The sequence below is a fragment of the Phycodurus eques genome, chromosome 5 (assembly GCF_024500275.1).
Source record: "Phycodurus eques isolate BA_2022a chromosome 5, UOR_Pequ_1.1, whole genome shotgun sequence".
Classification (NCBI taxonomy): domain Eukaryota; kingdom Metazoa; phylum Chordata; class Actinopteri; order Syngnathiformes; family Syngnathidae; genus Phycodurus; species Phycodurus eques.
This window is the reverse complement of record NC_084529.1, coordinates 9229815-9251931: the sequence shown is the minus strand read 5'-3', so window position 1 is coordinate 9251931 and position 22117 is coordinate 9229815. Positions and strand designations below refer to the sequence as shown.

Here is a 22117-nt window from a genome sequence, read left to right as displayed (position 1 = left end):
CTCTGCCGCCATGGCCTTTATGCACACTCAATGTGCAAGACCCCATTGCTGGGGGAAAAAAAAAAAATATGTCAAAGCTCATTTAAAGTTTGCTGAACAACATTGGGAGAAGCCAGTTAAATACTGGGAGAATATAGTGTGGTCTGATGAGAGAAAAATTGAACTCTTTGGATGCCATAATGCACACCACATTTAGAGGAGAAATGGCACTGCACATCAACCTAAAAACACCATACCAACAGTGAAGTTCGGAAGTGGGAACATGATGGTGTGAGGCTGCTGTTCAGCAAATGGTGAACTTCAAATTATTGAAGGAAGGATGAATGGGCAAATGTACCGAGACAGTCTTGACAAAAATCTGCTGCCATCCACAAGGGTGATGAAAATGAAACAAGGGTGGACATTTCAGCAGGATAATGAACCAAAACATACTGCCAAGGAAACTCTCAACTGGTTTCAAAGAAAAAAAAAAAATAAAGCTGCTAGAAAGGCCCAGTCAATCACCTGACTTTAATCCTATTGAAAATCTATGGAAAGAACCAAAACTCAAGGTCCATAAAAAATCCCATGGAACCTTCAAGATTTGAACACTGCTTGTGTGGAAGAATGAGCCAAAATCACACCAGAGCAATGCAGTTTCTCCAAACAAGAGGCCTCTTGAAGCTGTCATATCAAACAAAGTCTTTTGTACTAAGTATTAAATAAATACCAGTTGGTGTGTGCAAAACGTTTTCCCTGTGTCATTTCACATTTTTTTTACACACAAGTTAATTTCTGAGCTTATTTGTTCTACTTTCTTTGTATGTAGGGATTTATTGAGTGTGTTCCCAACATCTGGTGATTTTCATGTCAGTAGAACCTTTGGAAATATGGAGGAAAAGTGTACTGGTGCCCATTTTTAAGAACAAAGGTGATGTGCAGAGCTGTGGCAACTATAGAGGAATAAAGTTGATGAGCCACACAATGAAGTTATGGGAAAGAGTAGTGGAGGCTAGACTCAGGACAGAAGTGAGTATTTGCGAGCAACAGTATGGTTTCATGCCTAGAAAGAGTACCACAGATGCATTATTTGCCTTGAGGATGTTGATGGAAAAGTACAGAGAAGGTCAGAAGGAGCTACATTGTGTCTTTGTAGATCTAGAGAAAGCCTATGACAGAGTACCCAGAGAGGAACTGTGGCACTGCATGCGGAAGTCTGGAGTGGCAGAGAAGTATGTTAGAATAATACAGGACATGTACGAGGGCAGCAGAACAGCGGTGAGGTGTGCTGTAGGTGTGACAGACGAATTTAAGGTGGACCTGGGACTGCATCAGGGATCAGCCCTGAGCCCCTTCCTGTTTGCAGTGGTGATGGATAGGCTGACAGATGAGGTTAGACTGGAATCCCCGTGGACCATGATGTTTGCAGATGACATTGTGATCGGCAGTGAAAGCAGGGAGCAGCTGGAGGAACAGTTAGAAAGATGGAGGCATGCACTGGAAAGCAGAGGAATAAAGATTAGCCGAAGTAAAACAGAATATATGTGCATGAATGAGAGGGCTGGTGGGGGAAGAATGAGGCTACAGGGAGAAGCGATAGCAAGGGTGGAGGACTTTAAATACTTGGGGTCAACCGTCCAGAGCAATGGTGAGTGTGGTCAGGAAGTGAAGAAACGGGTCAAAGCAGGTTGGAACGGGTGGAGGAAGGTGTCAGGTGTGTTATGTGACAGAAGAGTCTCTGCTAGGATGAAGGGCAAAGTTTATAAAACATTAGTGAGGCCAGCCATGATGTATGGATTAGAGACAGTGGCACTGAAGAGACAACAGGAAGCAGAGCTGGAGGTGGCGGAAATGAAGATGTTGAGGTTCGCTCTTGGAGTGACCAGGTTGGAGAAAATTAGAAATGAGCTCATCAGAGGGACAGCCAATGTTCGATGTTTTGGAGACAAAGCTAGAGAGCGCAGACTTCAATGGTTTGGACAGGTCCAGAGGAGAAATAGTGAGTATATTGGAAGAAGGATGATGAGGATGGAGCTGCCAGGCAAGAGAGCTCGAGGAAGACCAAAGAGAAGGTTGATGGATGTCGTGAGGGAAGACATGAGGGCAGTTGGTGTTCGAGAGGAGAATGCAGGAGATAGGCTTACATGGAAAAGGATGACGCGCTGTGGCGACCCCTAACGGGACAAGCCGAAAGGAAAAGAAGAAGAACCTTTGGAAATATATTTGAGAAAAATGGTGACACATTAAATACTTATTTCAGCCCCTGTACAAACAACTATTCACACTTCCATTCACACCTATAGAGAATTTAAAGGCTCCAATGAACCTATCACACATTTTTTTTTTTTTATGTGGAAGGAAGCCAGAGTAGCAAGAGAAAATCCCCACAAAGACGAGAATATATAAACTCTTGACAGTGAGGCCCTTTCAAGTACTTTCTGCTAAGAAAAACAAATATCTATAGTTTATGCTTAATGTCCATATACATTTATGGTTCCATCCATCCATTTTCTGAGCCGCTTCTCCTCACTAGGGTCGCGGGCGTGCTGGAGCCTATCTCAGCTGTCATCGGGCAGGAGGCGGGGTACACCCTGAACTGGTTGCCAGCCAATCGCAGGGCACACAGAAATAAACAACCATTCACACTCACAGTCACAGTCATGCCTACGGGCAATTTAGAGTCTTCAATTAATGCATGTTTTTGGGATGTTGGAGGAAACCGGAGTGCCCGGAGAAAACCCACGCAGGCACGGGGAGAACATGCAAACTCCACACAGGCGGGGCCGGGGATTGAACCCAGGTCCTCAGAACTGTGAGGCTGACGCTCTAACCAGCCGCCTTGGTTCCATCCTTTTGCTTAAAACTGTGTGCTACAGGATGCTTCCAGGGCACCTTGAATACCCCCAGAATGAAAGACCTTGCAAAGTGGATTATGTCTGATCCGATCAATGATGTGTTGTCCTAATTGTTCTGACAGACAATAAGAAATTACAAAGTGCCTCTCATTCTCTACTCAGATGAATCACACACAGTTTTTGACCTTTAATGTAGGCTACTGAGTCTTGTAGCATGTAACATCTAATGTAACCCACATTCAGCAGTTTTGGGATTAACATTAGCATGTTACCTTTCCCTACCTGAACACAGAACATACTGTAGGCTCCTTTGCAAAATTCTTCATGAGTGTGAATGGTTGTTTGTCTATATGAGTCCTGTGATTGGCTGGCGACCAGTCCAGGGTGAAACCGGCCTCCCATCCAAAGTCAGGCTCCAGTTCACTTGTTACCCTAACGAGGACAAGCTATATAGGATATTAATGGGTGGTTACAACAATTCATTGGCTCAGTTGGAACAAAATATGATAGTCTGTACCGAATTAAATGGAATGGCAAGATTGATTTGAAGTTAACTGCATTTTGGAAAAGAACACTTCAAATGAAGTCACTTGTTGGGAATAATTCTCAATGAAACTTGCATTCAATTTTTGGTGGAAAATGGAAATCATGGCTATAATCAGTTGAAATTTACTAATATGATTTAAGATGTCCAAATTATCAGTTTTTTGGCAGCACAGCAGTGTAGCAGTCAAGCATTGTACTGCTTACAGGGTGACACCCGACAACTTCTACAACTGCTACTACTAATAATGATAAATTGTTTTTATAGAGGCGGCACAGCGGCCGACTGGTTAGAGCGTCAGCCTCACAGTTCTGAGGACCCGGGTTCAATCCCCGGTCCCGCCTGTGTGGAGTTTGCATGTTCTCCCCATGCCTGCGTGGGTTTTCTCCGGGCACTCCGGTTTCCTCCCACATCCCAAAAACATGCATTAATTGGAGACTCTAAATTGCCCGTAGGTGTGAATGTGAGTGCGTGTGGTTGGTTGTTTGTTTGTATGTGCCCTGCGATTGGCTGGCAACCAGTTCAGGGTGTACCCCGCCTCCTGCCCGATGACAGCTGGGATAGGCTCCAGCACGCCCGCGACCCTAGTGAGGAGAAGAGACTCAGAAAATGGATGGATGTTTTTATAGACCTTGTTTAGATATGCAAAAATACTAAGAAAGTAACTGCCTTGATGAATAAAGATAATTCTGTTTCAGTGGCAAATGGTGAGAATTACAACCCCAATTCCAATGAAGTTGGTATGTTGTGTTAAACAAAAAACAATGATTTGCAAATCATGTTCTACCTATATTTAATTGAATACACTACAAAGATAATGAATGAATCAATCAAAACTTTATTTGTCAGCGCTTTTCATACAGAAAAGAATGCAACTTGACGCACTTTACGTGAATAAAAAAAATAATAATCCTGGAACACACAGGGAGCCAACGCAGTGATTTTAAAATTGGTGGAATGAGCCCCCACCTTCTGGTCTTTTTTAATACTGGTACCCCTCAGTTGATGAACAAAAAACCCACATTGGTCAAAGAAATAACTTGAATCTGACAAAAGTAATATTAATAAAAAAAACTAAATCATGAAAATTAATCAATGAAAATCAGACAATGCTTTTGAACTCTGGTTCAATAGAATTAATTAAAAAAACAAACTCATGAAACAGGCCTGGAGAAAAATGATGGTACCCTTAGAAAAGACTGAAAATAATTTGATCATTGGGGACAGGGTGTGTCATTTAATTTGCATCAAAGGTGTCTTCAAACTTGTAATCAGTAAATCAGCCTATTTAAAGGGTGACAAATAATCACTGTGCTGTTGGTGACAAGGTGTGTACCACACTAAACATGGACCAGAGGAGGCGAAGGAGAGAGACTTGTCTCAGGAGATTAAAAAGAAAATTACAGACAAGCAATTAAAGTTAAAGGCTATAAGACCATTTCCAAGCAGCTTGATGTTCCTGTGACTACAGTCGCATATATTATTCAGAAATTTAAGATTCACGGGATTGGAGCCAACCTCCCTGTAAGTGGCCACAGAAGGAAAATTGATAACAAATTAAACAGCTGGCTCATACGAATGGTAAAGAGCCCAGAACAACCTCCAAAGGAATTAAAGGTGAACTGCAAGGTCAAAGTACATCAGTGCATAGTTGTTGCATAGTTGCACCATCTTTCGTTGTTTGAGCCAAAAGGGATTTCATGGGAGATGACCAAGGAGGACACCAGTGTTGAAAATAAATAATAAACAAGTGAGACTGTAATTTGCCAAACTTGGTGACAAGCCACAAAGCTTCTGGGAGAATGCCCTATGGACAGACGAGACAAAACTGGAACTTTTTGACAAGGCATATCAGCTCTATGTTCACAGATAGAAAAATGAAGCATACCAAGAAAAGAACACTGTCCTTACTGTGAAACATGGCTGTTATGTTTTGGGGATGCTTTTCCGCATATGGTACAGGGTGTCTTGAATATGTGCAGGGTAGAATGAAATCTCAAAACTATCAAGGTACTCTAGAGAGAAATGTGCTGCCCAGTGTCAGAAAGTTTGGTCTCAGTCGCAGGTGAGGGGTCTTGCAACAGGACAATGACCCAAAACACACACGGAAAAACACCCAAGAATGGCTAAGTGCAAAACATATGACTATTCTGAAGTGGCCTTCTATGAGCCCTGATCTAAATCCTATTGAACATCTCTGGAAGGAGCTCAAACATGCCATCTGAAAAAAAGCACCCTTCAAACCTGAGACAACTGGATCAGTTTGCTCATGAAGAGTGGGCCAAAATACCTGCTAAGAGGCGCACTAGTCTCACTGAAGATTATAAAAAAAAAAAAAATGACGTTTGATTGTAGTGACTGCCTCAAAAGGTTGTGCAACAAAATATAAAGTTAAGAAATACACTTTTTTTTGGGAAGATCAGAAAGCAGGGCATTACAGTCATCAAACTGATTAGTGAAAACAGTGTGCATTATTGGCCTGAGAGAGAAAGGGGCAGACTCTGGCTATCTTCTTCAAGTCATAAAAACCTGTTTGGTACTAGCACCAAACCAAGTGAGTCACTCCAATTTGAAGTCTCAAATCCACAGAACAATACATAACCCCAGAGTAAACAGAGCTTTGATTTAAAACGCTGGTTCAGTGATATTTTTTGGCTAGGCCTAAATCTGCCACCAAAGTGAAAGAGGCTGCATTTGTAGAGCGCCTTATGTCACTGCAATACACTCCGTAACAAGGGGAATATCCATGGAAACGAAGCTGAAGCCTGCCATGTTTGCCCACGTTGGATGGATGAGAGGGATGATGCAGGACAAAAGAAGGAATGTCGCATGAGTCGGACCCTGTTCAAACCCAAAAAGTCATTTGGATGTGTTTATTTAGAGTAGCCACCCCCAACTTCCACAATTCAGTATAAATGTATGACTATATTCCAAAGGACCTTTCTAATGGACTGATTACATCACATTTCCAAACATTCAAAGTCCTCACTTTGATCCAGCCCAAGAAACAAGGGCAAATACAATATGGTATTAATGTTAATCCATTTCAAATATCTTTTGTCAAATGAATTGAGTTGGAAAAAAACTTTCTGGTACATTTCTAGAAGCGTTCCATGTAAAATGTATTTAAATCAATTCTGGAAATATTTACCTTGATATTTCCAATGGTAAATAAGATAAAAGATCATTCCTGAAAGTTATGCTTGATTTGATTTTTAGATTTTACAAGCTGTAACATACTGTACAGTATGAACATAATGAATATTTAGTTTTGCCATAAGCACACATTCAGTTTTCACACACAGTTTTTTGCTTTAATATTTTTTGGGGAGTGTTAACTTTTAACACAAAACAATCACCAGACCATTTTATGTGACCCACAAAAGCATATTATTTGCATCAACTTCGATGATTCTTGCTAAAATATGTACCAAAATTTCAAATTGTCATATGGAATAAATAACATTGAGAACAACAATAATTTTTGTTACCCAACCCTCTTTTACAGTAACTTGAACAATAGTTGAAAAAAACAATTATATTTGACTTCTGATTTTTTTTAAACCACCAATAAGCGGTTTCGGGGTTGGTTCCTCCCAAGAAAAAGAAAAAAACAAAAAGAAACAAATTTAAAAGAAATAAGACATTATTATTAACACTTCACATAATGTATAGTTGATACTACAACTGAATATATTGACATTGTCGGTCCACTAGTTCTGTTAAAAAAAAAAAAAAAAAATGTGGCACACAACATTCTGTAGGCTCTTGACCATAAATATACGTCATCTCGAGTTCAACATAATGCTAGAGGTAAAGAAAAAGTCAAACTGTACTGTAAAATGTTAGTTTTACGGCAGGACAACTATCTTCTTCTCCAGCTTTTGTTTGGGAAAGATGAGGCTTCGCATAATGTCGTCCAGCTCTTCCAGAGCCAGCTGGGCGTGGAGCACGGCAACCTCATCAGATTCAGATTGAACCACCCACTTTAGAGCTCGGTACAGGTCCAACAGAACATCACTGAGGATCTGGTGGACACACAGAGGAGCGATACTAGTTACACCAGTGATTTAACACAGAAGCCAGATAAATCGTTATTCGCACAATGAGAGATAATCTTCACATGACCCTTCACCCTCCACAAGACTGTCACCACCTGGTCTAACCTTTGTTATGTGTTCTGCCAATGTCTGTTGTCATGTCACCGGGTATCGTTAAACCCTGTACAGCTGGTGCACCGCAGCAGCTGTTCAGTAATGACAGAGGCTGGTCTGAGAGCAGCACCATAACCACACCTGAGCCACTCATCACATTTCTTTTTTTTTTTTTTTTGGGGGGGGGGGGGGGGGGGGGGGGGTCAAGAGTTGGGGGTTGCATTGCAAGGTTTTAATGACAAGTACCAGTAATTTAACAATAGAAAAATAATACTCCTGCTTAATTTGTTGATTATTTGTTGAGGGCAGGTTGAAGTGGTTACAATGACTGCCTCGCAGTTGAGAGGTTCTGGCTTTGAATCTCGACTCTGACCTTCCTGTGTGGTTTGCACATTCTCCCTGAGCTTGCGTGGGTTCTCTCTGGGTACTCCAGCTTCCTCCCTCATTCCCAAAAACATACATATAGAGTTAATGGAAGACTCCATTAAAGAACACTCAATTGTCCATAGGAGTGAAAGTAAGTTGAAATGGTTATTGGATTGACTGGCGACCAGTCCAGAGTGGATGTATCCTGCAGTATCTGCATATCAGATTTATTTAAAATAAACACACACACTCAAACTTGTTTAAATATGATCGCATCTTATGTTTGAATAACAGTATTGTGAGAAAGGGACTGAGAAAAATCCACTCCAAAATGTTTGCAATTGTAGAGCTGCCAGCTGGAAGAAATTTACTTCCAGAACAATTTGTCAGAATTTCCATATTATCAACATTTTGTCAAGAACATTACCGCAGGACAGTTATTGAAGTGTATTATGTAATGGGATAGAAATCATTCAGCATACTGTCCAATTGCACAACATAATCATTACTCTATAATCATAATTGTTAATAAATTACAGCTTCAATATGTTATTTTAATGTTTTTGTTGCATCAACCTTCTATTCTGTTTTCAACTTCGGTAAAAAAAGTAAATCAGATTAATCAGATCTCAAAAGTCAATTGAAACTCAGCACTCTATTTTGCAAACAAACAAAGAACATTGCTGCTAGATTGAATTGGGTAGTTTATGCATGGACAATAGTTTAGATTTGTATTTGATGAATTGCACTTATAAATCTAAGACATCTATACATTTCCTACATCCACTATTTCTACAGAGATATCCACTATTGCTACCGATATGATGGAAAATTCCCCATTGTGGGACCAATAAAGGTTTTATCTTATATTACAAATATTTATTATAATTAATAATATACTTTTAACCTGACCCCTGTTCTCAGATGACATGTCCACTCTCCAGTGATGTATTAATTAATTTCCTGTTCAGATGGCATCTTGAACTATTCTACATTTATATCTCCAGATGCTTATTAATTGGCTTGTTATTTTGTTGTTCAAACTTGGTTACTCTCTGCTATAATGCGGTTTCAGCCAGACCAGTCAACTTCAAAAGTATTGGAATGGCAAAGTCAATTCCTTTGTTTTTGTTGTATATTGAAGACATTTGGGTTTCAGATCAAAAGATGAATATGAGACAAAGGTTCAGAATTTCAGCTTTTATTTCATGGTATTTACATCTACAATCCCAATTCCAATGAAGTTGGGACGTTGTGTTAAACAAATAAAAACAGAATACAATGATTTGCAAATCATGTTCAACCTATATTTAATTGAATACACTACAAAGACAAGATATTTAATGTTCAAACTGATAAACTTTATTGTTTTTAGCAAATAATCATTACCTTAGAATTTTATGGCTGCAACACGTTCCAAAAAAGATGGGACAGGTGGCAAAAAAGACTGAGAAAGTTGAGGAATGCTCATCAAACACCTGTTTGGAACATGCCACAGGCGAAGAGGCTAATTGGGAAAAGGTGGGTGCCATGATTGGGTATAAAAGGAGCCTCCCTGAATTGCTCAGTCATTCACAAGCAAAGATGGGGCGAGTTTCACCTCTTTGTGAGCAAGTGTGTGAGAAAATAGTCGAAGAGTTTAAGGACAATGTTCCTCACTGTACAATTCCAAGGAATTCAGGGATTTCATCATCTATGGTCCATAATATCATCAAAAGGTTCAGAGAATCTGGAGAAATCACTGCATGTAAGCGGTAAGCCCGAAAACCAACATTCAATGCCCGTGACCTTCGAACCCTCAGGCGGCACTGCATCAAAAACCGACATCAATATGTAAAGGATATCACCACATGGGCTCAGAAACACTTCAGAAAACCAATGTCAGTAAATACAGTTCGGCGCTACATCCGTAAGTACAACTTGAAACTCTACTATGCAAAGCAAAAGCCATTTATCAACAACACCCGGAAACGCCGCCGGCTTCTCTGGGCCCGAGCTCATCTAAGATGGACTGATGCAAAGTGGAAAAGTTTTCTGTGATCCGACGAGTCCACATTTCAAATTGTTTTTGGAAATTGTGGACGTCGTGTCCTCTGGGCCAAAGAGGAAAAGAACCATCTGGACCTTTATGGGCGCAAAGTTCAAAAGCCAGCATCTGTGATGGTATGGGGCTGTTAGTGCCAATGGCATGGCTAACATACACATTTGTTAAGGCACCATTAATGCTGAAAGGTACATGCAGGTTTTGGAGAAACATATGATGCCATCCAAGCAACGTCTTTTTCATGGACGCCCCTGCTTATTTGAGCAAGACAATGCCAAACCACATTCTGCACGTGTAACAACAGCGTGGCTTCGTAGTAAAAGAGTGTGGTTACTAGACTGGCCTGCCTGCAGTCCAGACCCTATCTCCCATTGAAAATGTGTGGCGCATTATGAAGCGTAAAATACGACAACAGAGACCCCGGACTGTTGAACAACTGAAGCTGTACATCAAGCAAGAATGGGAAAGAATTCCACCTCCAAAGCTTCAACAATTAGTGTCTTCAGTTCCCAAAACGTTTATTGAATGTTGTTAAAAGAAAAGGTGATGTAACACAGTGGTAAACATGACCCTGTGTCCCAGCTTTTTTGGAACGTGTTGCAGCCATAAAAATTCCAAGTTAATGATTATTTGCTAAAAAGAATAAAGTTTATCTGTTTGAACAATCAATATCTTGTCTTTGTAGTGTATTCAATTAAATATAGGTCGAACATGAGTTGCAAATCATTGTATTCTGTTTTTATTTATGTTTAACACAACGTCCCAACTTCATTGGGGTTGTACTAGAGATGTAAATGAATGTATTTGTACACAAATGAGAAGGATAGAAATTTTAGTATATTTAAGTATTTGATCACATTTACCTTCAAATCCCACCTAGAAACTGTCCCACCTAGAAACTGTCTACCCTGTTAAACAACTCGAGATATATCATTCAAAACACTAGCTACAGTAATCAATTTCTACAAAAGTTATCCTCTGTGAATTGTTTTTCTATGCCATAGTTATAAGGGTTTCAGAAAAAAAAAAAACTTTTCTGTTGATAAAGAACAGTGAACATGGTGTCTCCCAAAGAATGCCATAGAGCAAATATGGAGTCATATGCACAAACATCCATGAAAGTTTGGGGAACATTTTATTTGGAGGAATGTAGTAAACCGTATGCATTACATACATGCTGACTGTGTTTGTGTACCTGGGTGGTTTTGTCACTGAGGCCTCGGAGCAGCAGGGTGATAACATGGACAGCGGCTCTTCTCACCTCCACTTCCTTCTCTGTCTTTATCAGAGCCGTAAGACAGGAGCTCAGCTGCACAACACACAAGTTAGGCACATTACTGCTATGATTATTTGCAACAATCGTTCTGCGATGTCAGAACTGTTTCATCATAGAAGTAAGGATTTAAGACTGTACTGTAGTTGTATTGGCAGTAATGTTTAATGGGGGCCATACTGTAGGTCTAAAGAAAGGTAAAATACTGTCGTGTTTCCACTCACCTCTTGAGCCAGCGGACCGAGAGCGTAGTTGAGTCTCTGGCACAGTTCTCCCAGATTAGAGAGACTGCTGGCCCGGACGCTTTGGTCTGAGTCTCTGGTTCCTCTCAGGAAAACTGCCACCAGGGGCCGACCCAGGTGGGGTGCCAACTCCCCTGAAGGAGGAGAAGGAAGGGGGGGAGGGCAACTTGATGACTTACCAAATGTATGCAAATGTAATTGCTCATTAAGGTTTTTTTATTCTACAAAGTAAACCAGACCATTTGTCCTTATGAGTCGTTGCTGCCACATTATAGTCAAATAGCCAATAATGCTAATTGTACAGCAGTGTGTTGGAATACACACTGCTGTAAACTGATGATGGATGAGCAGTGAGCAGATAGGGGTGGGACAAATAATAGATTTTCAGGTACATTGCTATGCAGAGCGTTCTCCCCGTGCCTGTGTCGGTTTTCTCCGGGTACTTTGGTTTCCTCCCACATTCCAGAAACACGCATGGTAGGTTAACTGAATACTCTAAATTGCCTGTAGCTGTGAATGTGAGTGCGAATGGTTGTTTGTTCACGTGCCCTGCAATTGGCTGGCGAACAGTCCAGGGTGTCCCCCGTTTCTCGCCCAGAGTCAGCTGGGATAGGCTCTAGCATGCCCGCGACCCTGGTGAGGAGAAGCAGTACGGAAAATGGATGGATGGATTGATGGATGGATTGCTGTGCAGACGTAAACGATAAAGCCAGTATTTTTCTTTACACGATACAAAAATCTAATAACATGACGCTGAAGATGTTGAACGACGTCAGATTTTTTGTAGTTGACGCTAAGGTGATGACAGTAGAGTCAACTTTGATGAATAAGTGATATCAAAGATGTTTTTTTTCCTTGTCAAACTCGCTGTGCGCACCTCCAAACAAAATCTCGATCACTCATTCTCCCCATCATCCTCGGTTACACAGGCCCCACGCCACAACTCAAGCAATGACATTCAGATCCTCCGCTCACTTGTTCAGTACGGAAACTTTCATTGCCTCTCAGAGAGTTGGAAATTCTAAAACTATATACAGTTTGTACGACAGTAATCCCTCGTTTACAATGAGGGTTTACGTTTCAGAAAACTACTGCAATAGATGCAAAATAGTCTGCAAAATAGTCACCAATTATTTATTGCATTCTCTATAAAAACTTAAAAGTTTTATATATTCAACCCAAGGTCAACAAGTGATACTTTAGAGAGGTGCAGGTATTCTATTTGTCCACTTGAGGTCGCCATCCACACACTCTACAAGAGCACATGCCAACAAAGGGCGGATGTACTCTGCTTGAGTGACGTGAACAACAGCTCATGCGGACATGGTGTAAACTGCCGATTTTCTCGCTAAAGCATGAGGCCCTGTTATTCACAGATACAGTCTCGGACCGCCGAGTAGGCAGTGCAAAGCATCATGAGAAGTAGGGCTGGAAGAATTTTTTTGCAGTGCTCTTTTTAACTAGTATTTGTGAATTTATTTAATGAAACTCTGACTGTCACCGGTGTGTTAAATAGTGGCATTCCGATCATATTCACTGATGACTTACCAAATGAATGCAAATGTAATTGTTCATTAAGGTTCTTTTTTCTGCAAAGTAAAACATCCAATTTGTCCTGATGAGTCATTGCTGCCACATTATAGTCAAATAGCCAATAATGCTAATTGTACAAGAGATACAGTGGGTACGGAAAGTATTCGGACTCCCTTAAATTGTTCACTCTGTAATATTGCAGCCATTCGCTAAAATCATTTATTTATTTTCCATCATTAATGTACACACAGCACCCCATATTGACAGAAAAAAAGGAATTGTTGAAATGTTTGCAGATTTATTAAAAACGAAAAACTGAAATATCGCACACCCATTAGTATTCAGACCCTTTGCTGTGACACTCATATTTAACTCGGGTGCTGTCCATTTCTTCTGATCATCCTTGAGATGGTTCTACACCTTCATTGGAGTCCAGCTGTGTTTGATTATACTGGTTGGACTTGATTAGGAAAGCCACACACCTGTCTATATAATACCTTGCAGCTCACAGTGCATGTCAGAGCAAATGAGAATCATGAGGTCAAAGGAACTGCCTGAAGAGCTCAGATACAGAATTGTGGCATGGCACAGATCTGGCCAAGGTTACAAAAAAAATATCTGCTGCACTTAAGGTTCCTAAGTGCAGAGTGGCCTCCATAATCCTTAAATGGAAGACGTTTGGGACGACCAGAACTCTTCCTAGAGCTGGCCGTCTGGCTAAACTGAGCAATCGGGGGAGAAGAGCCTTGGTGAGGGAGGTAAAGAAGAACCCAAAGATCACTGTGGCTGAGATGGGAGAAAGTTCCAGAAAGTCAACCATTAGAGCAGCCCTCTACCAGTTGGGACTTTATGGCAGTGTGCCTGACAGAAGCCTCTCCTCAGTGCAAGACACAAGTAAAACTACATGGAGTTTGCTAAAAAAAAAAAAAAAATTTTTTAAATAAAAATTAAAAAACACCCGAAGGACCCCAAGATGGGGAGAAATAAGATTCACTGGTCTGATGAGACCAAGATAGAACTTTTTGGCCTTAGGTCTAAGCAGGATGTGTGGAGAAAACCAGGCACTGCTCATCACCTGTTCAATTCTGTATCAACAGTGAAGCATGGTGGTGGCAGCATGATGCTGTGGGGTTGGTTTTCAGATGCAAGGACAGGACGACTGGTTGCAATCGAAGATGAATGCGGCCAAGTGCAGGGATATCCTGGACTTAAACCTTCTCCAGAGTGCTCAGGACCTCAGACTGGGCCGAAGGTTCACCTTCCAACAAGACAATGACCCTAAGCACACAGCTAAAATAACGAAGGAGTGGCTTTAGAACAACTCCGTGACTGTTCTTGAATGGCCCAGCCAGAGCCCTGACTTAAACCCAATTGAACATCTCTGGAGAGACCTGAAAATGGCTGTCCACCAATGTTCACCATCCAACCTGACAAAACTGGAGAAGATATGCAAGGAGGAATGACAGAGGATCCCCAAATTCAAGTGTGAAAAACTTGTTGCATCATTCCCAAAAAGACTCATGGCTGTATTAGCTCAAAAGGGTGCTTTGACTAAATACTGAGCAAAGGGTCTGCATACTTATGGCTGTATGATATTTCAGTTTTTCTTTTTTAATAAATCTGCGAAAATTTCAAAAAATCTGTTTTTTCTGTAAATATGGGGTGCTGTCGACGGCACGGTGACCGACTGGTTAGAGCGTCAGCCTCACAGTTCGGAGGACCCGGGTTCAATCCCCAGCCCCGCCTGCGTGGGGTTTGCATGTTCTCCCCGTGCCTGGGTGGGTTTTCTCCGGGCACTCCGGTTTCCTCCCACATCCCAAAAACATGCATTAATTGGAGAGACTCTAAATTGCCCGTAGGTGTGACTGTGAGTGCGAATGGTTGTTTGTTTCTATGTGCCCTGCGATTGGCTGGCAACCAGTTCAGGGTGTACCCCGCCTCCTGCCCGGTGATAGCTGTGATAAGCTCCAGCACGCCCGCGACCCTAGTGAGGAGAAGCGGCTCAGAAAATGGATGGATGGATGGATGGGGTGCTGTGTGTACATGAGGAAGAAAATTAACTTAAAGGATTTTAGCAAATGGCTGCAATATAACAAAGAGTGAAAACTTTAAGGTGGTCTAAATACTTTCTGTACCCACTGTATTTTGGCCCACTTTTCCTTGCAGAATTGAATTCAGCAAAAATGGAGGGTTTTCGAGCGTGAACGGCTTTTTTGAGGTCATGCCTCTGCATTTCAATTGGATACAAGTCTGGACTTTGAATAGGCCACTTCAAAACCTTCATTTTGGTTTTTTAAGCCATTAAGATGCTGACATGCTAGTGTGTTTTGGATCGTTATCCTGCTGCAGAACCCAAGTGCGCTTCAGCTTGAGGTCACAAACTGATGGCTGAACTTTCTCCTTCAGGATTTTCTGTTAAAGAGCAGAATTCATGGTTCCATCAATCACAGCAAGTTTTACATCAAGTTGTCCAGGTCCTAAAGGAGCAAAGCAGCCCAAGACCATCGCACTACCACCACCATGTTTGACTGGTATTATGTTCTTTTTCTGAAATGCTGTGCGACATTTACGCCAGATGTAACGAGACAAACACTTTCACAGTTAACTTTCATCTCGTCAGTCCATATGTTCTCCCAAAAGTCGGGAATCATTCAGATGTTTTTTTCAGCCAGAGCCCTGACTTAAACCCAATTGAACATCTCTGAGAGACCTGAAAATGGCTGTCCACCAATGTTCACCATCCAACCTGACAATACAGGAGAAGATCTTCAAGGATGAATGGCGGAGGATCCCCAAATTTAAGTGTACTGTATACTGACCAAGTGATTTGTTACTGCAACAGCATTTTCTCTTCTCAATTTCCATTATCAAACTCTAAGGCCACCTGTTTGCCTCTGTCATCACATCTGGACTGAAATCTTATTCTTTCTTGTGCTATTAAGCATGATTCCTGGTTTCCTCTAGGTCGCACAAAGATGCAAGTTGCAGGAGTAGGTTGTGAGTAAAAGAGAAATCCTTATTCCTATTACCATCCAGTGTACAACTAAATTATTCGTTGGTTGTTATTTTGAGAAACTATCCAGGATCTCCCTCCATACACTGCCAGTAGAAGCAGCCAGCCAAGACTGCTGGAGATGGCCAAAATCAAACAACTACACAGCTAACCCCCCCCCCCCCCAAATGTCATTACTGCTCAAGGGTGGTGAGGAATACAGCACTCCATCAACCATAGAAAGATTTCAGGCTGTATTATGTGCCCTAGCTATAAATCGCATCCCCTTTAAAAAGCGGTGATTGTTGCTATACTGGCAGTCTTACAAAAAGAGAGAGGGCAATGGAGACTCGCCACGGAGAGCAGCCGATTGGCTCATTGTTGTGAGATCTGTTGAGTACATCTGTAAATCACAATTATTTTGGTCTCATCCAGAAGCATAAACAGCTTGTAGATCAAGTAATCCTACATCACAAACAAGATATCCAACCAAAGACACACAAAGCTCAGCTATTATCAGTTCAATTCCATATCTCACTAGATTGTATGCCTAATGTTTGTAAAGTGTACTGAACAAACAAAGTTCCAGCCAACCTCAAGCCAAAAAAAAAAAAAAAAAAAAATACTCTCAGGGAAACACCAATGGCAATCTGGAAGATAAAAGCAAGAAAAGGGAAGACAAGTTGAACAACCACAAGGTCACTTCTTGCGAGTTCTGCATGGAAAACATCACTATACTGTAGGGAAAACAAACTGAAAATAAATCAAATCTTCCTTTGTGCACAGAAATTGACTGAAACATTGTTTAATGATGGTGCACTTAAAAAAAATGCTTCCTCCTATGGATTTTGAGCAAGAAAAATAGTTTACCAGGGATATGGATGCTAAATATTTACAACAAACTAGTGGACAGAGAATGGCGTGAGGTTCCGCAGGCTAGGGAAGTAACCTGTGAAGATACGGCCATCAACTCAATGTTTTCTTGAGTCGCTAGCCTGATGACAGTTTAGGCTGCTTAAAGTTGTTAAAGTTGAATTACACATTTCCATGCAGCATATTTATAGCTTTCAACCTCAAGCTCTCTTGTTTGCCTTTGTGTTCAGGTAGCGTTATGGACAAAGTTGTATCGCCACCAATGGAACTGTTAGACATATTTATTCCAAATATTCTGTATATTAATTGACATAAAGCTATGTTTGTACATTTACTATTGAGTTTCAGAAATGAATATACTTTTTAAAATTGGATAGCAATTCGCCAAATGCTTATAATCTATTTTGGGAAATAATTTGTTTATAGTGCTTTATGTGCAAATGCATCACTCAAGAACACAATGAGGAATTATTGACAATAAATTAATGACTGAAGAAATTATTCAGAAAATAGATAATTATGTGATGATGCTCACCCATAGCTCTGCTTGACCTCATTAGGACTTCTCCCATTTTAAGGCGAAATTCCAAGGAGCGGTCCTTTTTGGATGTAGAGAGTGAAGGACCATGTTGAAAGTCTTTTAGGAGCCTTTCCAGGATTCTCTCAGGATAGGAATCAGCCAATGAAGCAAGTCCTACAGATATTATACATTAGGTCCTCTTATCAGGAATTACTGACACTTTGTTATTAACAGTATTATAACGCTGCATGTCGTACACGAACAACACAGGTTATGTTTACAGCCAGGTACTTAGATGATATTACCTTGAACAGCTGACAGGTAGACGAAGGAGTCCTCGTGTTCCAGGTTTTCAAGGAAGAGCTGGGAAAAAAACAACTATTAATCACCACATACTACTGTATACACTAGTGCGACACGATTATGGCCAAAATAATAATTGCGATTATTTTGATCAATAGGCGGCACGGTGACCGACTGGTTAGAGCGTCAGCCTCACAGTTCTGAGGACCCGGGTTCAATCCCCGGCCCCGCCTGTGTGGAGTTTGCATGTTCTCCCCGTGCCTGCGTGGGTTTTCTCCGGGTACTCCGGTTTCCTCCCACATCCCAAAAACATGCATTAATTGGAGACTCTAAATTGCCCATAGGTGTGAATGTGAGTGCGAATGGTTGTTTGTTTGTATGTGCCCTGCGACCAGTTCAGGGTGTACCCCGCCTCCTGCCCGATGACAGCTGGGATAGGCTCCAGCACGCCCGCGACCCTGGTGAGGAGAAGCGGCTCAGAAAATGGATGGACGGATTTTGATCAATATTGTAATCACGATTATCAGTCATGGTTATTTTTCTTTGTTAGGGAAAATGTTTTATTTTTATTGCACTACTTTTCAACAAACAATATGTAGCAGTGCAAAATGAATCTTTAAATAAGAATAAATGATAGCTAATAATAAAAAATAAATGTACCCCCAAACATTCTACTTGGGCTGACTAATAAATATGCTATTACAAAGTGCAATCATGAATTGCAACTTAATGGACACAAATACAGTTAATGCATAAAACACAATAACATGAGGCTGTAAGCACCACCGACTTTTCAAAGTCCCCGTCAGTATAGTGAATTGTCAAGTAATGGTACGGCTCCGTTGTTCTGCTTGTTTGGTCATTTGTGCACAGTCACAAACTGCAAAGAACTTGAAAGTTGTGATTACGCTCCCAATTTACGTCTGGCATATTTTTACAGTGGTGAGGCCAGCGGAAAAGTTCAAGTCAAGGCAGCCGCTACAATGATTGTTAACACTACAGTATGTTCTACCTTGACATGCCGGCTCGCCGCCAACGTGCAGAGAGGGCCAACTTCAAAATAAAAAGCTTAATATACAGTCCCCTCCAAAGGTATTGGAACAGCAAGGTCAATTTGTTTGTTTTTGTTCTATACTGAAGACATTTGGGTTTCTGATCAAAAGATTAATATGAGACAGAAGTTCAGAATCCCAGCTTTTACTTCATGGTATTTACATCTAGATGTGTAATGCAGCCCTATGGGGGGCACAAGCCAGTGCAAACTGTAGGCTGGTCCCAAGCCCAGATAAATGCAGAGAGTTGTGTCAGGAAGGGCAACTGTCTTAAAACTTCGGCAAACAAATATGATCGTTCATCTAAAGAATTCCGTAACGTATAGGTTGTGGCCCCCGGCACAGTTAACCTGCGGGGCGCCGGTGGAAATTCAGCTACTGTGGGTCCAAGACGAAGGAGAAGTGGAAAGCGGGTTCTTAGGCAGAAAGCGAAAAGGAAAGCACAGAGCCCAAAATTTAATGTGGGGACTTTGAATGTTGGGACTATGACAGGAAAATCTCAGGAGTTGGTTGACATGAAGATTCGGAGAAAGGTTGATATATTGTGTGTCCAGGAAACCAGGTGGAAAGGCAGTAAGGCTAGAAGTTTAGGGGCAGGTTTTAAATTATTTTATCATGGTGTAGATGGGAAGAGAAAATATTCGGGCTTATTTTAAAAGAAGAGTTGGCTAAGAATGTTTTGGAGGTGAAAAGCGTGTCTGATCGAGTGATGAGACTGAAACTTGAAATTGAGGGTGTTATGTATGTGATTAGCGGCCATACTAGAGGTAAAAGAAAAATTATGGAAGGAGCTAGACAAAGTAGTTCTGAGCGTCCCAGAAAGAAAGAGAGAGAGAGAGAGAGAGAGAGAGAGAGAGAGAGAGAGAGAGAGAGAGAGAGAGAGAGAGAGAGAGAGAGAGAGAGAGAGAGAAAGTCGTGATTGGTGCAGATTGTCATGGACATGTTGGTGAAGGAAACAGGGATGATGAAGAAGTAATGGGTAGGTACGGCATCCAGAAAAGGAACTTGGAGGGACAGATGGTGGTAGACTTTGAAAAAAGGATGTAAATGGCTTGAGTGAACACTTTTTTTTCCCAGAAGAGGCAGGAACATAGGATGACCTACAAGAGCAGAGGTAGAAGCATGCAGCTGGATTACATCTCGTGCAGACGATATAGTATGAAGGAGGTTCCTTATAGTAAGGTAGTGGTAGAGGAGAGTGTAGCTAGACAGAATCAGATGGTGGTGTGTAAGATGACTCTGGTGGTGGGGAGGAAGATTAGGAAGACAAAGGCAGAGCAGAGAACCATGTGGTGGAAGCTGAGAAAGGAAGAGTCTTGTGCGGCTTTTCGGGAAGATCTGAGACAAGCTCTCGGTGGACAGGAGGAGCTTCCAGAAGACTGAACCACTTCAGCCGGGGTGATCAGAGGGACGGGAAGGTGAGTACTTGGTGTATCTTCTGGCATGAAAGGAGAGAAGGAGACTTGGTGGTGGAACCTCACAGTACAGGAAATCATACAAGGAACGAGGTTAGTTAAGAAGAAGTGAAACACTGAGAGGACCGAGGAGAGGAGAAAGGAATACATTGAGATGTGATGGAGATGCAAAGGTAGAGGTGGCAAAGGCCAAACGAGGCATATGATGACATGTATGCCAGGTTGGACAATAAAGAAGGAGAAAAGGATCTATACAGGTTGGCCAGACAGAGGGATAGAGATAGGAAGGATGTGCAGCAGGTTGGGGTGATTAAGGATAGAGATGGAAATGTGTTGACTGATGCCAGTAGTGTGCTGGATAGATAGAAAGAATACTTTGCGGAGTTGATCAATGAGGAAAATGAGAGAGAAGGAAGAGTAGAGGAGGCAAGTGTGGTGGACCAGGAAGTGGCAATGATTAGTAAGGCGGACGTTAGAAAGGCATCATAGAGGATGAAACATGGAAAGGCAGTTGGTCCTGATGACATTCCTGTGGAGGTATGGAAGCATCTAGGAGAGGTGGCTATGGAGTTTTTGACCAGCTTGTTCAACAGAATTCTAGTGGGGGAGAAGATGCCTGATCAATGGAAGAAAAGTGTGCTGGTGCCCATTTTTAAGAACAAGGGTGATGTGCAGAGCTGTGGGAACTATAGAGGAATAAAGTTGATGAGCCACACAATGAAGTTATGGGAAAAGTAGTGGAGGCTAGACTCAGGACAGAAGTGAGTATTTGCGAGCAACAGTATGGTTTCATGCCTAGAAAGAGTACCACAGAAGCATTACTTGCCTTGAGGATGTTGATGGAAAAGTACAGAGGTCAGAAGGCGCTACATTGTGTCTTTGTGGCTCTAGAGAAAGCGTATGACAGAGTACACAGAGAGGAACTGTGGTACTGCATGCGCATGTCTGGAGTGACAGAGAAGTATATTAGAATAATACAGGACATGTATGAGGGCAGTAGAACAGTGGTGAGGTGTGCTGTAGGTGTGACAGAGGAGTTTAAGGTGGAGGTGTGACTGCATCAGGGATCAGCCCTGAGCCCCCTCCTGTTTGCAGTGGCGATGGATAGGCTGACAGATGAGGTTAGACTGGAATCCCCGTGGACCATGATGTTTGCTGATGACATTGTGATCTGCAGTGAAAGCAGGAAGTAGGTGGAGGAACAATTGAAAAGATGGAGCCATGCAATGGAAAGGAGAGGAACGAAGATTAGCCGAAGTAAGACAATATATGTGCATGAATGAGAAGGATGGAGGGGGAAGAGTGAGGATACAGGGAGAAGAGATAGCAAGGGCTGAGGACTTTAAATACTTGGGGTCAACCGTCCAGAGCAATGGTGAGTGTGGTCAGTAAGTGAAAAAATGGGTCCAAGCAGGTTGGAATGGGTGGAGGAAGGTGCCAGGTGTGTTATGTGACAGAAGAGTCTCTGGTAGGATGAAGGGCAAAGTTTATAAAACAGTGGTGAGGCCAGCCATGATGTACAGATTAGAGACAGTGGCACTGAAGAGACAACAGGACGCAGAGCTGGAGGTGGCGGAAATTAAGATGTTGAGGTTCGCTCTCGGAGTGATCAGGTTAGATAAAATTAGAAATGAGCTCATCAGAGGGACAACCGAGGTTAGAGGTTTTGTTTTGGAGACAAAGTTTGAGAGAGCAGACTTCTATGGTCTGGACACGTCCAGAGGAGAGATAGTGAGTGCATTGGTAGAAGGGTGATGAGGATCAAGCTGCCAGGCAAGAGAGCTAGAGGAAGACCAAAGAGAAGGTTGATGGATGTAGTGAGGGAAGACGTGAGGGCAGTTGGTGTGAGAGAGGAGAATGTAGGAGATAGGCTTACATGGAAAAGGATGACACGGTGTGGCAACCCCTAACGGGACAAGCCGAAAGGAAAAAAAGAATTTACATCTGTAAAACAACTCAGGACAGAGCACCT

General features: G+C 41.8%; 1 protein-coding gene across 1 annotated transcript in view; it reads right to left on the bottom strand.

The window, feature by feature from the left end:
• Positions 1–4228: 4228 nt before the first annotated feature.
• The window catches only part of tango6 (transport and golgi organization 6 homolog (Drosophila)), a 42183-nt gene continuing 24294 nt past the window's right edge, over positions 4229–22117 (bottom strand). The window contains exons 14-18 of the mRNA XM_061677399.1: positions 17681–17738; positions 17391–17549; positions 11440–11591; positions 11138–11251; positions 4229–7406 (exon numbers count right to left, since the gene is read on the bottom strand). Coding sequence (XP_061533383.1) covers positions 7230–7406; positions 11138–11251; positions 11440–11591; positions 17391–17549; positions 17681–17738 — 660 coding nt within the window. The 3' untranslated portion in view covers positions 4229–7229. The remainder of the gene's footprint in view (positions 7407–11137; positions 11252–11439; positions 11592–17390; positions 17550–17680; positions 17739–22117) is intronic.